Here is a 20,231-nt window from a genome sequence, read left to right as displayed (position 1 = left end):
TGTTGGGTGCTGAGTGTGGAGACTCACGCTTCCGGAATGAGGCTCGAGTCTCTTTAAAAATGGTTTCTTTGTTGCAGTTTTGGACAGAGCCGCTGTCCACGGGAGTTTCTTGGTCCTTTAGGTGCAGGTCAGTCCTCTGAGTCCTCATAGGTCGGATGCGTTGCCGTGCAGGTTCTCCGAGTCTGGAGACAGGCCGGTAGGGCTGGGATCAAGTCAGTTGTCATCTCTGCGGGGCTTTCAGGTCAGCAGTCCTTGTTGTTGTTGTAGGTTGCAGGAATCTGATTATCTGGGTTCAGGGTTGCCCCTAAATACTTAATTTAGGTGTGTGTTTAGGTCGGGGGGGAGTAACCAATGGCTATTGTCCTGGAGGGTGGCTACACCCTCTTTGTGCCTCCTTCCTGTGGTGAGGGGGGCACATCCCTAATCCTATTGGGGGGAATCCTCCAAAATAAGATGGAGGATTTCCTTAGGCAGGTGTCGCCTCAGCTCAGGACAACTTAGGGGCTGTCCTGACTTGTGGGTGACTCTTCCTTGTTTTTCTCATTATCGTCTCCGGACTTGCCGCCAAAAGTGGGGGCTGAGTCCGAAGGTGCGGGCATCTCCACTAGCTGGAGTGCCCTGGGGTGCTGTAACACCAGGCTTGAGGCTTTGAGGCTCACTCCCAGGTGTTACAGTTCCTGCAAGGGGGAAGTGAGAAGCACCTCCACCCAGTACAGGCTTTGTTCCTGGCCACAGAGTGACAAAGGCACTCACCCCATGCGGCCAGAAACCCGTCTGGATTTGGCAGGCTGGCAGAAACTGGTCAGCCTAACACTAGTAGTTGGACTGGTATACAGGGGGCATCTCTAAGATGCCCTCTGTGTGCATTTTTCAGTAAATCCCACACTGGCATCAGTGTGGATTTATTGTGCTAAGAAGTTTGACACCCAACTTCCCAGAATTCAGTGCAGCCATTATGGAACTGTGGAGTTTGTATTTGACAGGACTCCCACACCATATACTATTTATGGCTACCCTGCACTTACAATGTCTAAGATTTGGCTTAGACACTGTAGGGGCTTAGTGCTCATGCAAGTATGCTCTCACCTGTGGTATAGTGCATCCTGCTTTAGGGCTGTAAGGCCTGCAAGAGGGGTGACTTAACTATGCCACAGGCAGTGGGTTATGGGCATGGCACTCTGAGAGGAGTGCCATGTCCACTTAGTCATTTTCTCCCCACCAGCACACACAAGCTCTGAGGCAGTGTGCATGTGCTGAGTGAGGGGTCCCTACGGTGGCATAATACTTGCTGCAGCCCTTAGAGACCTTCCCTGGCCACAGGGCCCTTGGTACCAGGGGTACCATTTACAAGGGTCTTATCTGTGTGCCAGGGCTGTGCCAATTGTGGAGACAAAGGTACAGTTTAGGGAAAGGACACTGGTGCTGGGGGCTGGTTAACAAGGGTCCCAGCACACTTTCAATCATAACTAGCATCAACAAAAGGCAAAATGTTAGGGGGTAACCATGCCGTTAGAGGCATTTTCCTAGAGGCATCACCCACACAGTGGGTGTTTCTTTATCTTTTGACCATGTCTTGACAGTATAGTATCATCACTAATGCCACTGATTCACATGATGTCACAGAAAAAACAAGAAGCACAGAGTGCATGTCACTCTTCTCACACCACAGTGAACCACATGACCTTGTTATCTATAATCCATAAACCTCAGCTGTATATCGTTTTTTCACCTACCCTAGATGGGAGGACCTTCTGTTGCAATCATACTCCTCTACCTATGCCCTATTATTGTGTGTTTCCTGAAACTTCAAAGGTTCAGTACACCATCCTATCAGAGGCATTCAGTATATTTCTGATGGTTAGGAGAACCTCTTCTTTGTTGGTGCTGTGGATAGTAGATGCTTTCTAGATGGAGTCAGGATATATCACAAAATCATAAGAAAAATGAGGTAGTGACCATGCCCCATTTTGCAGCGACAGGGAATGAATACTCAACTATAATTTGCACATACCTGTATTTACCTATTCGTGTTCTCCTTTCAAGCTGTTTGTTGGTTCTTAGAAGGCTATCAGATTGCATTTCCGCTGGTTTCTTTTGTGGTTCCTCATTGGGATCTTAACTTAATCTTGTTCTTTCTCATGGAACCTCTATTCAAGCCTACACATTCTTGGTCAATGACATGTTTATGTCTTCAAACATCCCTTTTGAGCAAGCATCCGCCTTACTCATCCTTTCTCTAAAACCTGCTTCGAAGTCCTTTGTGATGAATGAGAAATACCAGAGTATGGTGGAACTGACTTCAATTTTTTGCGCCAGTGCAAAGAAAATATAACAGAACAAGTCTGCGTAATGTTACACTTATTGTGCTTCATTGAAATAATTATGCATAGCTGGCAAACCTGCATAATATAATCACTTACATTTTGACTGTTCTCTGCTGATGTAAAAAGGTGTTCTGAAGAACAGTGGGGTCTTCTAAGGTTTTGAAGAATGCGAGCTATGCCATAAATTGGCAGAGCTGCTGATCCACCAAACCCAAGGTTCTCTTGCCACATTTAGAGGCAGCTAATACTCTGCTGTTGGAAAGCCTTGACTCAGGAGCTGACGAATGCATGGCAGGACGTCCACCTCCAATATTGTATACTTGGACTGCAATGCAGTGTGCATGATTCCATGAAGGAAATCATCATGAGGGGCATATGACGATCAGGAATACTCAGTGGCAAAAAAAAGAGAATTCTGAGTGGCCTGCTTGGCATTCAGCTTTGCCGAAAGCCCATCTGCTGCAACAGCAGATGTGAGATTGGCAAAAGGCTCCCTGCAAGGATCTCTTAACAGGGGATAGCATTTTTATCAGGTGCAGAGGCAAGAACCTCACCTTTCTGGGAAGGCCACCTGGCACCTTATAAATGGGGCCAACTGAAACGTGCCAGTACTGTACCATTAAAAGGATTGAAGTACTGCTGAGAAGTGCTGGCACTATCCCTTCCAAATTGAAGAGCTGTACGGACTGAGTACCTACCCTTTGAAAGCACTGGTCAAGACCAATTAAAGCGAGTGCCAGATGGCTCAAATGCTAAACTTTGTGTATGTTGAAAACCACTAGTAACCTTTTTCTACACATTTGAAAATTTCAAATTGTTGCGATTGCAAAAACGGTTTAGGCAAGGCCTACTAAAATACCCAACCAAGTGTTGTTTGGTCACTCAGAACAAATTCCGTATTCTCCATCTTAAATAAGTGCCAAACAGTAAATTTGATAAACAGAATTGTTCATATAGATAGTGAAATAGTATTTTTGGAGTTTGAGAATAGATTAATTGTGTGCTGTTGCAGAATATTTACGTAATAAAAGGTTGCTGAATCCACCCTCACAAGGTGGTAGTTATGTCAATAAAAGATGTAAAACATATTTTAAATGTTAGCAACTCTTCATGTGAAATTGCGAAATTTCTGGTGTATTTGCAGCTCTCAAGTGAAGACCCTGAAATATGGGACCATTCATCGCAGTGCTTATCAGTGATGGTCCAGCTCTATGGAGGGGACAATCAAGACAGCATGTCTCAAGAAAATATTGAATGCTTTGCCGAGGTTCTTGTGTCTAAGAGGGACCCAAAACACCAGAAACTGCTGTTGCGAGTCATCAAAAGATTGGTGAGTAGACTTAGAAACATCTACCACTTATAGTAGTAAGCAGGTGAGATGGTTTTCATTTTCAAGAACTGCCAACTAAGCCACATTTGTTTCTTCAAGAAATTGTGTGTTACATGTTTTATTATAATAGCTTGATATCCAATGTTAGTGATATTAGTTATGGAAGCAAGTTCCTCCACTTCTGCTCTGTTGCCCAATGTTACAAGAATGTGCCCTCTGTGTATGTGGTGTTAATGCACTGGTGGCTCCAGAGTCAGACCTTAGTTCCTAAATGCGCCATCCACAACTGAAGAGCTGGTTTGAAGCTTACACCAGTGCTTGAGCCTACATTTCGCAGAAATAGTTTCAGAAAATGCTCGTCCCTCGACCTGTGTGAATGTTGTTCGGCTATAGTATGATAGATCAGCTGCTTGATTTGAAATCTGAAGATTACCCTGACACTAGGTACACTTCATGAATTGAGGTGGGAGGCAAGCTACACCATCTTTCATTGTGCTTAGCAGGGATGCACTCAGTACAAGTGTTGAAAAAGGCAATACTTTTCGCTTTTGGATACTGGATAAACACAGCAAAAACAACATAGGGCATACCTTTGCACTTGCAGACAGGCCAACATGGATGGGTGGGCAGATGTGAGTGAAGGTAAATGGGCAGGTGGTTAAGTGTGGAATTGTAGGTTTGGTGGAGAATGGTTTAGTAGCAGCTAGGTGGTTGACAGTATGATTGAGTAATTTAGAGTTTATAATTGAAATGATGAATGGGTGGTGTGAAGGAAGATGGAGTGGGTGGTAGTCCTGGTGGATGGGTATATGGTTAGCTGTTGGGTAAATGTTGGAGGAACATGCTAACGGATGTCTTGAAATGGGTTTAGGGTCAATGGATATAGGGGTTCTGGATCATATGGATGTGGTAGTTAAGAGATAGGTGTAGGTTGGATGGGTTGATGAATGGATTATGGTAGATTGATTGGTTTCATGTTTGAGAGTCGTTATATGGATTAATTGGTGAATGGTTGTCGGTGCATACAGAAAAGGATGCACAGGTGTGGGTGAATTGGGTGGTCATTACAACTCTGGCGGTCGGTGTTAAAGCGGAGGTAAGAGCGCCAACAGGCTGGTGGAAAAAAAAAATGGAATTACGACCGTGGCTGAAACCGCCAACAAAGACAGCCACTTTAACGCTCCGACCGCCACGGCGGTAGAAACAAACACAGCGGCGGTCACCGCCAACAGACAGGCGGGAGACAATGTACGGCCCACAGTATCACAACCTACCAATCCGCCACCTTTTCTGGGGCGGATTCACCGCAAACAAAAACACGGCGGAAACAGGACTTCGAAGGGAAAACGCTCACCTCTGCACACCCCACGAGGAACCAGGACGCCATGGAACCAGAGCTCCACATTTTACCAGCTTTTATCTTCTTGCTCCTCTACCAGGAGCACAAACACCGGCGGCGAAGGCCAGGGTGAGTACTGCACCTACGACACAGGGGAGGGAAAAAACAGTGACACACACACGCAACACCCCCACCCTCATCCACGACAACACACACACTAATACAGCATGATACATTACAGTTACACCCCTCAACCCCCCAGAAGAATGCAAAGACAAAAGAAAATGAGGTGAACGATTGTAATATATTAAAATTCAGTAGTCAAATAACTTACATACACTATTTACAAATATATACACCAAGAATTTTAGTCCAAGGGATTCCACCCTTAAAGAACGTGGACCACTGGGCCCACACTGCATGGGCGAGGCCCACACAAGATACCCGAACATGACAGAGAGAACACTGCAGGGGCATCAGATAGAAATAAAACAGGCACCTCAGGGGGAAGGGAAAGGGTGGGCACCTCAGCCGGGTGAGTGCACGGCGCCAAATCCACGAGGGGGCCCCATGCCCACTGTTCAATCCTGGGGTGTGCAAAGCCACAGTCTTTCAAGTCTCTATGGTGGGAGGGTTGCCCACTGGTATATCCTGGGGAGTGCAAAGCCACAGTCCCTCAAGTCTCTACAGTGGGTGGTTTGCCCACTGTTCAATCCTGGGGAGTGCAAAGCCACAGTCTCAAGTCTCTACAGTGGGTGGGTTGCCCACTGCTATATCTTGGGGAGTGCAAAGTCACAGTCTCTCAAGTCTCTACAGTGGGTGGGTTGCCCACTGTTCAATCCTGGGGAGTGCAAAGCCACAGTCTCTAAAGTGGATAACAGTCTCCACTGGTTCTGGAGGGGGCTTTGTGCCCAGAGTGCTTCATCCTGCCAAGGACAGAGGTAGTGGATGTAAATCCAAGGACAGAGGTAGTGGATGTAAATCTCCACTGGTTCTGGAGGGGGCTTGGTGCCCAGAAAGCTTCATCCTGCCAAGGACAGAGGTAGTGGATGTAAATCTCCTCTGGTTCTGGAGGGGGCTTTGTGCCAGAGTGCTTCATCCTGCCAAGGACAGAGGTAGTGGATGTAAATCTCCACTGGTTCTGGAGGGGGCTTGGTGCCCAGAGTGCTTCATCCTGCTCGTGGCGGCCTCAGTAGCGTCAGTGCTTTTGGCGCTCATGGGCCTGTGGTGCTTGTGGCGGCGGGGTCCTTGGCAGCGGTGCTTGTGACGGCGGTGTCTTTGGCAGCGGTGCTTGTAGCAGCGGTGTCTTTGGCAGCGGTGCTTGTGGCGGCGGTGTCCTTGGCAGCGGTGATTGTGGCGGCGGTGTCCTTGGCAGCGTTTCAGCTGCTGGCGGTCCTGTCTGGGCCAGCGGGGCTGCTGGCGGTCGCCTCCTGGGCAGCAGGGCTGATGCTGGCGGTCCTCTCTGGGCCAGCAGGGCTGCTGGCGGTCGCCTCCTGGGCAGCTGGGCTGCTGCTGGCGGTCCTGTCTGGGCCAGCGGGGCTGTTGGCAGTCGCCTTCTGGGCAGCGGGGCTGCTGCTGGCGGTCCTGTCTGGGCCAGCGGGGCTGCTGGCGGTCGCCTCCTGGGCAGCGGGGCTGATGCTGGCAGTCCTGTCTGGGCCAGCGTGGCTGCTGGCGGTCGCCTCCTGGGCAGCACGGCTGCTGCTGGCCGGCTCCTGGGCAGCGGGGCTGATGGCGGTCTTCTCCGCTGTGCTGATCTTCCCAGACTTGCCGGGTTTCTTGCGCCCCTTCCCCACCTTGGAAGGTGTCACAGCTGACTCCACACTCCCACCTGTACCCCTGGGAGCGGCTTTGGTGGCTGGAGTCTTCTCCCTCTCCCGCCTGCCACTGGCCAACTTTTGCTGCTTGACAGGTTGGGGACTGTCTGTGCTGTGGCTCCTTACCACACTGGCTGCCCTGCTGCCTAGTGCACTCCAGAATCTGGTGACTACTGGCACCACTGGTCCCGCCGATGTTGTAGCTGAGGTGCTAGGTTGGGACCTGGAGAGTCGGGCCCTAGGAGACTGACGGGGTGGGGGAGGTGAGGGAAAGAGGTCAAGGGTGGACAGGAAAAGTTTCTTAGGAACACTGGGACGGGTAGCTGGAAGGGGTTTGGGAGTGGAGGAAGAGGTTGTGGTTTTAGGAGGTGTACGTTTGGTGGCTTTGGGTGAAGGTGCATGCGCTGGAGGCTGTCGTGAGGTGGATGGCTGTTGGGTGGGTGTGTGGCTGCGTTTGTGTACCTTGGGAGGTGGCGTCACAGACACACTGGGAGAGGACACAGGGGATGTGTGAATGGTAGTGGGGGTGGTGACTGTACGTGAGCTGGGTGTGGTGGTGGGTGTGCTGGTGATGGAAGTAGTGGCTGTAGATGTAGTGCATGCAGATGTGAGTGGGGACGAGACTGGGAGGGAGGAGGGAGACGAGGAGGAGGGGGACACAGTGGAGGCAGTGGATGTTGCTATGTCTGCTTGTGTGTGATGCTTGCATGAGTGCCTGTGGGATGTGTGTTGCTTATGTTTGCCTGAGCTTCCTTTGTGTGTTGAGGTGTGTGCATGCTGGTCTGATGGTGTGCTCGGGGTAGGCAGAGGTACAGGGGATTGGGTCTGGGTGGAGGAAGTTGGAGGGGGGAGGCTAGAGACAGGGACAATGGCTGCCATCAGTGCTGAGGCCAGAGTCTGAAAAGCTCGCTGAAGGGCTGCCTGACCAAAATGAATGCCCTCCAGGAATGCATTGGTTTGTTGCAACTGCCTCTCTACACCCTCAATGGCATTCAAAATGGTAGACTGCCCAACAATGAGGGACCTGAGGAGGTCAATGGCCTCCTCACTGAGGGCAGCAGGGGTGACTGGGGCAGGGGCTGAGGTGCCTGGGGGCGAAGGAGATGCCCACCCTCCTGGGTGAGCGGGCACTGGGCAAAGGCTGAGGGGCTGCTAGGAGGACAGTGCTGGAGGGTGGGGTGGCGGCTGTACCTGTAGATGCGAGGGGCACAGATGGGGCCGCCACCACAAGGGAGTTCCCATCAGAGGACGAGTCCGTATCACTGGTGTCAGCTCCTGTTCCGCCGTGGAGCTCCCCTTGCCCTCCGTCACACTGGTGGAATCAGACTCTCTAGGGTCACCCTCCAGGGCCATGTGGAATGCAGCTCCCTCCTGCTCCGGTGCCACTGCTCCTCCAACTGATGTTGCTAATGCACACATTTACAGGGAGACCACAAAAAGGGGGAGGGGGAGACAGAAGAAAGACATGTTGAGTACATGCATTACCACTACCGTTGGTGGACACAACAGACACAGAAGCCCCCTGCCCTACGCCGCGCACTTGGGGTCCTCTATTCAATCCCTGGGACATGGCCTACAAGGCTATGGTCAATATCTGCACACATGGATGTCACAGGAGCCTGACTAGGTGTAGTTGGCACTGTACCCAGGTGGGGTGCCACAGGGTCTGCCTGAAAAAGGGGACTTATCTAGCACACTCGCCCTGGCCTAGGGAAAGCCACAGCCCACCTCCCCCACCCAGACACCTCCACTGCGCGCTGAATCAGCAGAATGAGAGTGCACTCACCCCCTTGTTGCTGCTGTGATGCCCTCAAGTGCCCATCCAACTCCGGGTACGCCAACGCCAGGATCCTGAACATCAGGGGGGACATGGTGCGATGGGCACCCCTCCCACGTTGGGAGGCCATCCGCAGCTGGGCCTCCGCCGTCTTCTTGCTCCAGCCGCGAATGTCCTCCCATCTTTTCCGGCAGTGGGTGCTCCGTCTGTGATAGACCCCCAGGGTCCGGACGTCCTTGGCGATGGCACGCCAAATATCCTCCTTCTGGTGGGCACTGACCTACATGAATTGTACAGGGGAAAAAGAGAAGTTATTACCAACTGCACCATCTGAGTCATTGGCCCGCATCCCTATCCTTGCCATGTGGCACATGCACTCACTTTCGTTTCATGCACGCATCATTCTCCCCCCCCTATCTTTCATCCACACCACTCCACACAGGCATTGCCCATACAGCATTCTCCCTGTGTACTTACCTGTTTGTCTGGAGGACCGTAGAGTAGCGTGTACTGGGGGAGGACCCCATCCACGAGTTTCTCCAACTCCTCCGTGCTGAAGGCGGGGGCCCTTTCCCCAGACGCACGAGCCATTGTCTCTTCCAGACTGAGGTCACAGTAGCACTTGCAGTGTAGGTCCTCTCCTGTCGAAGATCAGGTATAGGGTGATTGAACAGATAGAAAATGTGGTCACGTCCGCGGCGGTGCGTACCGTCACCGCCGGCGTACATCGTCATTGGCTCCTGGGACCCATAGGGTCCAATGTTAACCAATGTACAACACCAGCGCATTTACCTCACATCCCATTGTCCCACTTTACAGGTCAGGCAGCCGCCATTTCAGGGGCCCACACGGCTTTATTTTTAACTGCGTCACACATACCTAGGCCTTGCCTCAACACTCATACAGGCAAAATTTGGGTTATGAAGGTTTTCTGAGTAAGCTATGTTTACGTACCTCTGAGTTGGTGCTCGCTGTTGTCCTTCATAGGCACTGTCCGCTGGGACATGTGAGGAGATGGCGGCATCGTCCGGTGTACAGACCACTGGTGGACCTGTCGACAATGGAGGAAAGACATGTAATAATCACCTACAGGCTTGATCGTGCCACAATCCTGGAACTGTGTGCCCAGTTGGAGCCAGACCTGATGTCAGCTATCCGCCATCCCACAGGAATCCCCCCTCTAGTGCAGGTGCTGTCAGTACTCCATTTTACTAGGGCAAGTGGGTCTTTTCAAACAACAGTGGCCATAGCATCAGGGATGTCCCAGCCTATGTTTTCCAACGTGTTGTCTGCCCTGCTGAAACACATGTGGAGATACATCATTTTCCCTCAGGTGGAGGATTTGCCTACAGTGAAAGGTGACTTCTATGCCCTGGGACATATCCCCAACATCATAGGTGCCATTGATGGGACACATGTGGCCTTGGTCCCCCCACACAGGAGTGAACAGGTGTACAGAAACCGGAAGAGTTAACATTCGATGAATGTGCAGATGGTGTGTTTGGCAGACCAGTACATCTCCCATGTGAATGCCAAATTCCCTGGCTCAGTGCATGACGCTTACATCCTGTGGAATAGCAGCATCCCTTATGTGATGGGGCAACTCCAGAGGCACCGTGTGTGGCTATTAGGTGGGGACATGGACCCCATACAGTGTGGATAGTTGTCTGGGGTTGTCCCTAAGGGTTAGTGTGTGTCTAACAGTTGTCCCTCGACATTTGCAGGTGACTCTGGCTACCCGAACCTCTCATGGCTACTGACCCCAGTGAGGAATCCCAGGACAAGGGCAGAGGAACGCTACAATGAGGCCCATGGGCGAACTAGGAGGATTATAGAGCGGACCTTCGGCCTCCTGAAGGCCAGGTTCCAGTGCCTCCATATGACAGGTGGTTCCCTATTCTACTCACCAAAGAAGGTGTGCCAGATCATTGTGGCCTGCTGTATGCTTCACAACTTAGCTTTGCGACGACAGGTGCCTTTTCTGCAGGAGGATGGTCCAGATGGAGGTGATGTGGCAGCTCTGGAGCCTGTGGTCAGCGAAGACGAGGCAGCTGAAGAAGAGGACATCGACAACAGGAACTCTGTGATCCTTCAATACTTCCAGTGAGACACAGGTAAGAAGACAAACCTGCCTACTACATGTACTTTAACACTACTACCTCTCTACTGTCTGTCCTTTTCACCCAGTGTATGGTCACTGAGTTGTCACTTTCCCTTACGATTTCACAGATGTGGGTCCCACTGTGTGACATCTGCTTTGTTTCCTCATGGACTAGAGCTGTGTGACATAGGTATGTTGACATTACAATTGAAAGAGCATTTTGTCACTGTAATTGCTAATACACTATTTCGAAATCAAAGACACACTCCAGATTGTTTTGTGCTTTAAGGGTGTTTATTTAAGTGCTCAATATTGGAGGGGGTTGTAAAATGGTGAGGGGTGATGGTGGAGGAATGTCCATGGCAGAGTCCAGTCTATTAGTCTCACAGGTGCATTGTCCAAAGGGGCATAGGAAGTGGAGCTGGGGCAGTTTGAGGATGGACAGGGTGACAAGGTGGGACAAAAGGATGACATTCAGGGCGGTCTCATTTCGTGGCGGGGGTCTTGGCATTGTTCTCTGTCTTTGTCCTGGATCTCAGGGACCGTTTGCGGGGTGGTTCTCCATCTGCATTGGGGTGGGTTGCTCGTGTCGTGGTCCTGTGGCGGTGCCTCCTGTCCACTAGCGCCGGCGGAGGTTGTGGGCAGTTCATCGTCCAGGATAGTGTCAGGGGCCCCTTGTTGTGCCACAGTGTCCTGGTGTTGAGGACTTCCTTCAGCACCCCTACGATGGTGCCCAGGGTGGAATTGATGGATCTGAGTTCCTCCCTGAAGCTCAAATGCTGTTCCTCCTGCAGCCGCTGGGTCTCCTGAAACTTGGCCAGTACCGTTGCCATCGTCTCCTGGGAATGATGGTACGCTCCCATGATATTGGAGAGGGCCTTGTGGAGAGTGGGTTCCCTGGGCCTGTCTTCCTCCTGTCGCACAGCAGCCCTCCCAGTTCCCCTGTTTCCCTGGGCCACTGTCCCCTGAACGGTGTGCCCACTGCCACTGCCCCCAGGTCCCTGTTGTTGTTGGGGTGGTGGGTTAGACTGGGTTCCCTGTAGTGGTGGACACACTGCTGATTGACGTGTCCTGGGGACAGAGATATGGGCCCCCTGGGTGGATGCTGTGCTGGTGTTTCCAGAGGGGGCAAGCTCTGTAGTGGCCTTTGCCAGTGAGAGGGGAACTGACTGTCCCGAGGTCCCAGATGGGCCGAGCTGGTCGTCTAGATCCAGTTGGACAGAGCTGCTGTCATCACTGTGGGCCTCTTCTGTTGGTGGTGTGGACCTGTGTGGACCCTCCTGTGCGGTGACGTTGGGTAGGGGTCCTGCAGGGGTGTAAAAGCATGATTATTGCATCTGTGTGTACCATTGTGTGCAATGGGTGGGTGACCGTGTACCCCAGTGCTTGCATTCCTGTGTGGGACCTTGTGTGATGATGGTGTAGTGGGGTGTATGGGTATGTGCAGTGGCCATGCATTGGTGATGGGTGTCCATGCTTTGTTGTTGCATGCAGGGCTTGGTGTTGGGATGTGTGGTTTGTGATATTGGGACATTTGTGAGGAGTAGGAGTTATGGGGGTGAGGACGAGGGTGGGGGTATGTGATGGCATGCAGGTAGGGTGGGGGATAAGGTAGTTAAGGTTTGACTTACCAGAGTCCATTCCTCCAGCTACTCCTTCGAGGCCCTCAGGATGCAGAATAGCCAAGACTTGCTCCTCCCATGTTGTTAGTTGTGGGGGAGGAGGTGGGGGTCCGCCGCCAGTCCTCTGAACCGCAAGGTGGTGTCTTGAGACCACGGAACGCACCTTCCCCTGTAGGTCGTTCCACCTCTTCCTGATGTCATCCCTATTTCTTGGGTGCTGTCCCACTGCGTTGACCCTGTCCACTATTCTTCACCATAGCTCCATCTTCCTAGCTATGGAGGTGTGCTGCACCTGTGATCCGAATAGCTGTGGCTCTACCCAAACGATTTCCTCCACCATGACCCTGAGCTCCTCCTCAGAGAACCTGGGGTGTCTTTGCCGTGCCATGGGGTGGTGTGGGTGATGTGTGGGGTGGTGTGTGTTGTGATATGTGGGGTGATATTTATTGGTGTGTTCTGTGAGGTGCGTGGATGTTATGTGGGTGATGGTATTGTGTGCCTGTGGATGCTTGGTTGTAGATTGTAGTGTCTCTCTCTGGCCTTCTGTCGCAATTGTGGTCGTAGGGGTTTGTGGGTGAAGTGGGTGTGTGTTTTATATTGTATTGGGTGTGTGGGAGTGGTGTGTGTATGTGTACCAGGTGTGTGTATTTGGAATAGTCCAATGTGGTTGTGTTTTGTAAGTGTGTGTGTATTTTGAGCGCGGCGGTGTGTACCACCAATGGAATACCGCGGTTGAAAGACCGCTGCGTGGATTCGTGGGTCGTGATAGTGTGGGCGTATTTCTGTCGGCGTGACAGTGGAGGTTTTGTTTTCGCCAGTTTATCACTGACCTTTGGTGTGGCGGACTTGTGTGGGTGTCTCTATTTTGGCGGATTCCGAGCTGTGGGTCATAATGACCGTGGCGGAATTCCGCGGCCGCGGCGCTGTGTTGGCGGTCTTCTGCACGGCGGTAAGCGGCTTTTACCGCCAATGTTGTAATGACCCCCTTAGTATACTTTTTAGTCTAACATCCGTTGTAGAGCTTAATTGTGTCTTGGCATTAAAGAAGACCTAGCCCCTTAGTTACAGAGATGAAGGGGTTTGTCTGCGGTTACATTGATGCAGCAGTGCTTAAAAGTATATTGTTTTCTTTGAGTTGGCATGTTTGTAAGTGCATTAGGCATCGAAAGCACTGCAGCTTTCAATACGAGTTTTACACAAATGCCAAGGTGTGTCATTGCTTGCAATGAGTCATTGTAGTGAGCATTGGTAGGACCTCAGTGAGAGAACTGAGAATTAGAATAGCAAAATTATGACAGGAGCTTTAATGTGGCTGGCTTTATTTGGGTGTGCTTTGCGTTTTGCCCTGAATTGCATGAGCCTGAAGCAGCGCAAAGAAGTCTGTATCAGAGACAGAAAACTATGTGAATTGTCAGTCTCATCTACCTTTGTGCTTGGTCATTGGTACCACTCCTAGGCCCTTTGGGTATTTAAGGAGGTACAGATGAGGATGATTCACCTTCCGCTGTAGATAGGTGAGGTGGTGAATCCATTTGTAAATGAGGATGAACATCTTAAAATATCTCTTGCTTGCACAGTGAACCAATGTGTAGCCTCCTAAGAAAAAATAAGACTGGTTGGCATTTTGTTTAGATTTCAATATAATGCACCCTGCTGCATTCTGCTCTTTTGTTGCTAAATCAGTTGTACTCAAACAAATCAACTGAGAGGGAATTGGTATTGTTAAAGCGTGGGTTTACAACAAACTTAGTATGGCTTTCAGGGGAGAAAGGTAGGGTGTTTTCAAGAACTTAATGTGGTAGAATAATAACTTTTCTTCTTCAGAGTTCAGGATTACACCTGTATGAAGAAGATGAATGTACGTATGTTATGGCACAGTGTTTTACTTAATAATAAGACGGAGGCTGGGCGGGGCACCGCAGAACTCTGACTGTTTTGTCCCATCCAGGATTTGAACACCTTGAAGCCCTTGGGATCAAACAATAACTGTTTTTATAAAGTTGGAATTACCTGTGAACATAAAGATCAGGAAATAATTACACTTAGAAATGTCTAGGAATTAGCAGCCTTGAGGTCATGTCTGAAGGAATGGTGCAAATGATTAGTATAGATGGACTAGGATTCCACATTTAAGTGCATCACGTTCCACATCTTGTAGGTGCATCTTGAGGTGGACCGAATAACATGCTTTGGTTTTTTAAACCTGGCTGCCGTATGCCTGGGATACCAGAACTGGAAAGTTGTATAAGGATGACAGTTTATGAGAACTGTTATTCTCTGAAACCAACCTAGTTGCTGCAAAAAAGTATTGCATTACGAGGGGCAAGTGTGCTTTTCGTGGATTAGCAAGAAGAGAGTTACCACTGTCATGCCTGGGATTGAACCTCTACTTTGGGATACGATTCAGGGATAAATAGTTAAAGGCTAAGTTGTCCAGTATATGGTCTGCACATCCAGTACGCAGTTCCCTGACATCCTGTAGCTGGCACACAGATCCCTGAGCTTTGCATGTCACTTTTTTGCTGTGAGGTTTGTGGACTTGGATTGTGAGGCACTATCTCTGTTAGCCTGTGTGCAAAGATGAAATAGGAGAATGATTACACAGGTCTCTGCCTTGCACACTGACTCACTTAGGGAGTGCAGCATATGCCACCAAGGCTACCTGATCACAAATCAGCCCTGTGCCATAGAGCTCACAGTGAGATACAGTCCTTGACAAACTTAATAGATTGTGTCTCTGGAACCCAGTGGCTTTGTCAAAGCTACGTGTAAGAGAGATCCAGAAAAGTTTTATTTAAACAAAAGAAAACTCTAGGACAGATTGTGATAGATGACCTTCCAGTCTATAGCAAGTAAAGAGTTTATCAGATGTATGCTGAAGCTGTTACAGTACAGGCCCCATTTATCTTCTCCTTGCCTCACAGTCAGCTTATCTTTATTCTTCTTCTTTACTAAGGCCCAGCCTTCTATTCTGATCTCAGCCCGCTCATTTGTTCCTTTGATTCACTTTTCCAGATCTGACCCCATTGGGCCTCCAGCTTCTGCCTCAGAGACCCCTGGCTCCTTAGTATGAGTGCCGCATTTTGTCTAATTGACATCCTGTCCTGGACAATGAAACTGTCGGCAATACACGCTCTATTAATTAAAGAAATGTTTGTGTTTCTCGAAAAATGTCCTTTTTATGGTTTGCCAGCTGTCGCTAGACAATTATGTGAGAATCACCAGCATGGGGAGTGCTTCTGCTCCGCCCACATGATGGGAGCCAGAAAAACATGTTTTGATTAGGCAGAAGTTGTATGCTTCTACAAAAAAGTGCTTGTTGCCCTCATAACTGTGATCATTTTGTTTATTTATCCAGCTGCCTAAACATGAACTATGTGATAGAGACTTCTAGTTGCAGATTCCTCACCTTAGAATTTCCCCCAGGCGTCAGACTGGATCTGGAGATTTTTCTTCAAGCAATACCCTTGTGCGTCAGTAGGTGGCATCACTCGATTCCGCGGGCGTCGTTGGCATCGTAGTCGCCATGATGATGTCGGGAGTATGACATAGGCCTCAGCAGTGACGTCTGTTCTTTTCTTTCCGCGCTGATCTGGAGGGAGCTACCCTGGTCTATTTTTGACTGACTTCAACCCTTTTGTCGAGTTTTTCGTGAGTTTTATTTAGTGCGGCGAGGATGTCCCCAAAGACCAGTTTCAAGCCGTGCGAGGACTGTCACCACATGATGTCAGTAACGGATCCGCATCAGATTTGTTTGTGGTGCCTGGAGCACAACCACGACCCAAAGTCGTGCTCCGAGTGCCGGGCCATGCACCCAAAGGCCTTGAGGGAGCGTTCTCTCAAGCTCATGGCAGCCCGGCGCTTGACTCCGCGTAGGTCCCGGTCTCACTCAAGAGGAAGGTCTCGAGATCGTTAGTGGAGCTACCACCATTCTTCTTCCTTCAAATCTTCGGGTACAGGTAAGAAGTAGTAGTCGAAGAAGTCCTGTTGCCCTTCGATTTAGCCCCGTCGCTCGGCTGATGAGACGTGGGAAGAGCATTGATGCTCGAGGCCTCCATCTTCGGAGCCTGCTTCTGGGTCTGCTCCGCTCTTCCCCGAATTTCTGGGAGATGGAGCGACTCCTGCGCAACTGAGTTTCATGAGGCCATGCACCTAATGTTTGGGCTGACCGACCCCGACACGGCTTCTTCGGGCCCAAAGGGTTTGGTCAAAGGGCCTTTGGGTTCGTCAGCTTTGGCTCCGGCCACCGAGGTCCCCTCCGGATCCGCTCATGGATCCACACCGACGCCGGTCGTACTACTGAAACCTTCCCCAGTGCCGGTTCGATTGTCAACGCTTCTGACGTCGGTAGTGCCCACTATCGGCAATGACCCTATCCTTATCCTCGAGGAGTCGGAGCGGCATCGGCCGAGCCACTTCTGTCCTCAATGGGGCCTACTCAACCCAAGTCAGATTTGGACCCTTTCCTTATGGGTACGGATTGGAGGGGTCCCTGGTCCCTTATGAATACCAGTATGACCCATCTTTGGACCGGGCACAGGAATTGGGTGAGGCTAGTGGACTGGACACTTCTCCAGACGCTTGCCTGCTGACTCCTCCTACCGTGGCTATGGCAAAGGGAGCGACTTACGCTGTGGTGGTCAGTAGGGCGGCTCAGGTCCTTTCCTTGAGCTACCTTCTGTAGAGGTCAGGCCCAATCTCACAATGGAGGTGCTTCAACCAGGGACTTCCACATCTGAGCCCCTTTTGCCATTCAGTGAAGCCCTCACCGATGTCCTTTTGGGTACGTGGTCCAAACCCAACACAGGGGCTCCTGTGAATAGGACTATCGCACGCCGCCATTGGCTCGCCCTAAACAACCCTAAATTTCTGTCCCCACACCCCACGCCTGAGAGTCTTGTCATCCAGCCTTCCTCTTCCTCAGGCTCATTTCCTTCAGCACCCCCGGAAAGGGAATCAAAAAGGCTGGAACAATTTGGGAAGAAGATGTTTTCTTCCTCCAGTCTCGCGCTGCAGTCCATGAACACTGCATGCCTTTTGGGCCGCTATACCCACTCTGTGGGATACGTTGCGCAAGTTCTGCCGCAGATACCGGAGGAGGCCTGTGCTATCGTCTCCCAAGCTGTCAATGATGGGAGAGATGCGCCAAACTTCACAATTCAATGTGGGCTGGACACGACCAACTCTCTAGGTAGATCAGTTGCTACAACAGTGGCCTTAAGATGCCACGCCTGGTTGCATACTTCTGGTTTTTCAGGGGAAGTCCAGCAGTCTCTCATGGACATGCCCTTTGATGGCTCCCATCTCTTTGGAGACAAGGAGGACTCAGCCTTTGAGAGCTTTAAGGACTCACGGGCTACGGCTCAGTCCCTTGGTCTTTCTCCTGCCCCTCGCCTCCCAGCAGTCCGCCTTTCACCCCTTTCGTGGCCATGGAAGGGGCTCCAAGCGGCGTCCCCCTTCCCAGCCTCGGTGCCACCCATGCTGTTCAGCTGCTGCGTGGTCCGGGAATGCAGAATCCCACGTGGGTATGGGACAGGGTACCAGAGGCCTGCCCAGTCCACCCCTGCCCCTGCTGCAGCCTCCAATCCCTCCTAGTCTGTCCCCTCACTCCAATCCAGTTGGCGGCAGGATTCGCCATTACCTGCCCCACTGGGAATCCATCACTTTGGACAGGTGGGTTTCGCAGATAGTTCGAAAGGGCTATTTCCTCCCTTTTGACTCTGCCCCACCGGCCATGCCTCCTTCCTTCAGCCACCTTCCGGAGGATCATTTGGCACTTCTCCGCCAGGAAGTCGCGGCTCTCTTGGCCAAGGGAACTCTAGAGAAGGTCCCTGTGCCAAAAGTAGTTTGTGGTTGCTATTCCTGCTACTTTTTGGTGCCGAAAAAGGACAAGGGCTCACGTCCTATCCTAGACCTTTAGGACCACAACTACTTCCTCAAGAAGGAGAAATTCAAAATGCTCACCCTGGCTCTGGTTCTGTCTGCCTTTAGACCTAGGAGACTGGATGGTAGCGTTGGACTGCAGGATGCTTATTTTCACATTCCCATCCTGCCTGCCCACAGCCGTTACCTGTGATTCGTGGTAGGTCACAAGTATTATCAGTTTACCGTGCTTCCCTTCGGCCATACCAGCGCCCATCGGGTGTGGTAAGGAAATGCCTCCTTGGCATGGTTACCCCCTGACTTTTTGCCTTCGCTGATGCCAAGTTATGATTGAAAGTGTGCTGGGACCCTGCTAACCAGGCCCCAGCACCAGTGTTCTTTCCCTAAACTGTACCTTTGTTTGCACAGTTGGCACAACCCTGGCACTCAGGTAAGTCCCTTGTAAATGGTACTCCTGGTACCAAGGGCCCTGATGCCAGGGAAGGTCCCTAAGGGCTGCAGCATGTCTTTTGCCACCCTGGGGACCCCTCACTCAGCACATGCACACTGCCTCCCAGCTTGTGTGTGCTGGTGGGGAGAAAAAGACTGTCGACATGGCACTCCTCTCAGGGTGCCATGCCAACCTCACAATGCCTGTGGCATAGGTAAGTCACCCCCTAGCAGGCCTCACAGCCCTAAGGCAGGGTGCAGTATACCACAGGTGAGGGCATCTGTGCATGAGCACTATGCCCCTACAGTGTCTAAGCAAAACCTTAGACATTGTATGTGCAGGGTTGCCATAAGATTATATGGTCTGGGAGTTTGTCAAACACGAACTCCACAGTTCCATAATGGCTACACTGAAATCTGGGAAGTTTGGTATCAAACTTCTCAGCACAATAAATGCACACTGATGCCAGTGTGTAATTTATTGTAAAATGCACCCAGAGGGCACCTTAGAAATTCCCCCTGAATACCAATCCAACGTCTAGTGTTGGGCTGACCAGTTTCTGCCAGCCTGCCACAACCAGACAAGTTTCTGGCCACCTGGGGAGAGTGCCTTTGTCACTCGGTGGCCTGGAACAAAGCCTGTACTGGGTGGAGGTGCTTCTCACCTCCCCCTGCAGGAACTGTAACACCTGGCGGTGAGCCTCAAAGGCTAACCCCTTTTGTTACAGCGCCACAGGGCATCCCAGCTAGAGGAGATGCCCGCTTCTCCTGCCATTGCCCCCACTTTTGGCGGCAAGGCTGGAGGAGATAATGAGAAAAACAAGGAGTCGTCACCCACCAGTCAGGACAGCCCCTAAGGTGTCCTGAGCTGAGGAAACCCCTGCCTTTAGAAATCCTCCATCTTAAGTTTGGAGGATTCCCCCAATAGGATTAGGGTTGTGCCCCCCTCCCCTCTGGGAGGAGGCACAAAGAGGGTGTAGCCACCCTCCAGGACAGTAGCCATTGGCTACTGCCCTCCCAGACCTAAACACACCCCTAAATTTAGTATTTAGGGGCACCCAAAACCCAGGAAATCAGATTCCTGCAACCTGAAGAAACAAGAACTGCTGACCTACAAGCCCTGCAGAGAAGACAGAAGACAACAACTGCTTTGTCCCCTTCTCTAATGGTCTTTCTCCTGACTCAGAATCCTGCAACCAGCGACAGGGACCAGTGACCTCTGAAGCCTCAGAGGACTGCCCTGAACCAAAGGACCAAGAAACTCTGCTCAACTTCAACAATAACTTTGCAAATTTCTTGCAACTTTAAAGGACTTCACTCTTCCCGCCGGAAGCGTGAGACTTCACCCTCTGCACTGACACCCCCGGCTCGAGATCCAGAGAACAAACACCACAGGGATGGCTCCCAGGTGACTGCAACTTCGTGAGTAGCCTGAGACGGCCCCCCTGGACCTCCACAGCGACGCATGCAGAGAGAATCCAGATGCTCCCCCTGACCGCGACTGCCTGTAACAAGGGACCCGACGCCTGGACCAAGCACTGCATCCGCAGCCCTCAGGACCAGAAGTTACCGAACCTCAGTGAAGGAGTGACCACCAGGCGACCCTCTGCCT

General features: G+C 51.1%; 1 protein-coding gene across 2 annotated transcripts in view; it reads left to right on the top strand.

Annotated features, from left to right (window-relative positions):
* The window catches only part of ULK4 (unc-51 like kinase 4), a 1,615,551-nt gene that overhangs the window by 1,263,160 nt on the left and 332,160 nt on the right, over positions 1-20,231 (top strand). For both annotated transcript variants that reach the window (XM_069211486.1, XM_069211487.1), the window contains exon 35: positions 3,469-3,654. In XM_069211486.1, the coding sequence (XP_069067587.1) occupies positions 3,469-3,654 (186 nt within the window). The remainder of the gene's footprint in view (positions 1-3,468; positions 3,655-20,231) is intronic.

The sequence above is a fragment of the Pleurodeles waltl genome, chromosome 10, assembly GCF_031143425.1.
Source record: "Pleurodeles waltl isolate 20211129_DDA chromosome 10, aPleWal1.hap1.20221129, whole genome shotgun sequence".
Taxonomy (NCBI): Eukaryota; Metazoa; Chordata; class Amphibia; order Caudata; family Salamandridae; genus Pleurodeles; species Pleurodeles waltl.
Note: the sequence above shows the minus strand (reverse complement) of the source record. Positions and strands in the feature narration are given on the sequence as shown.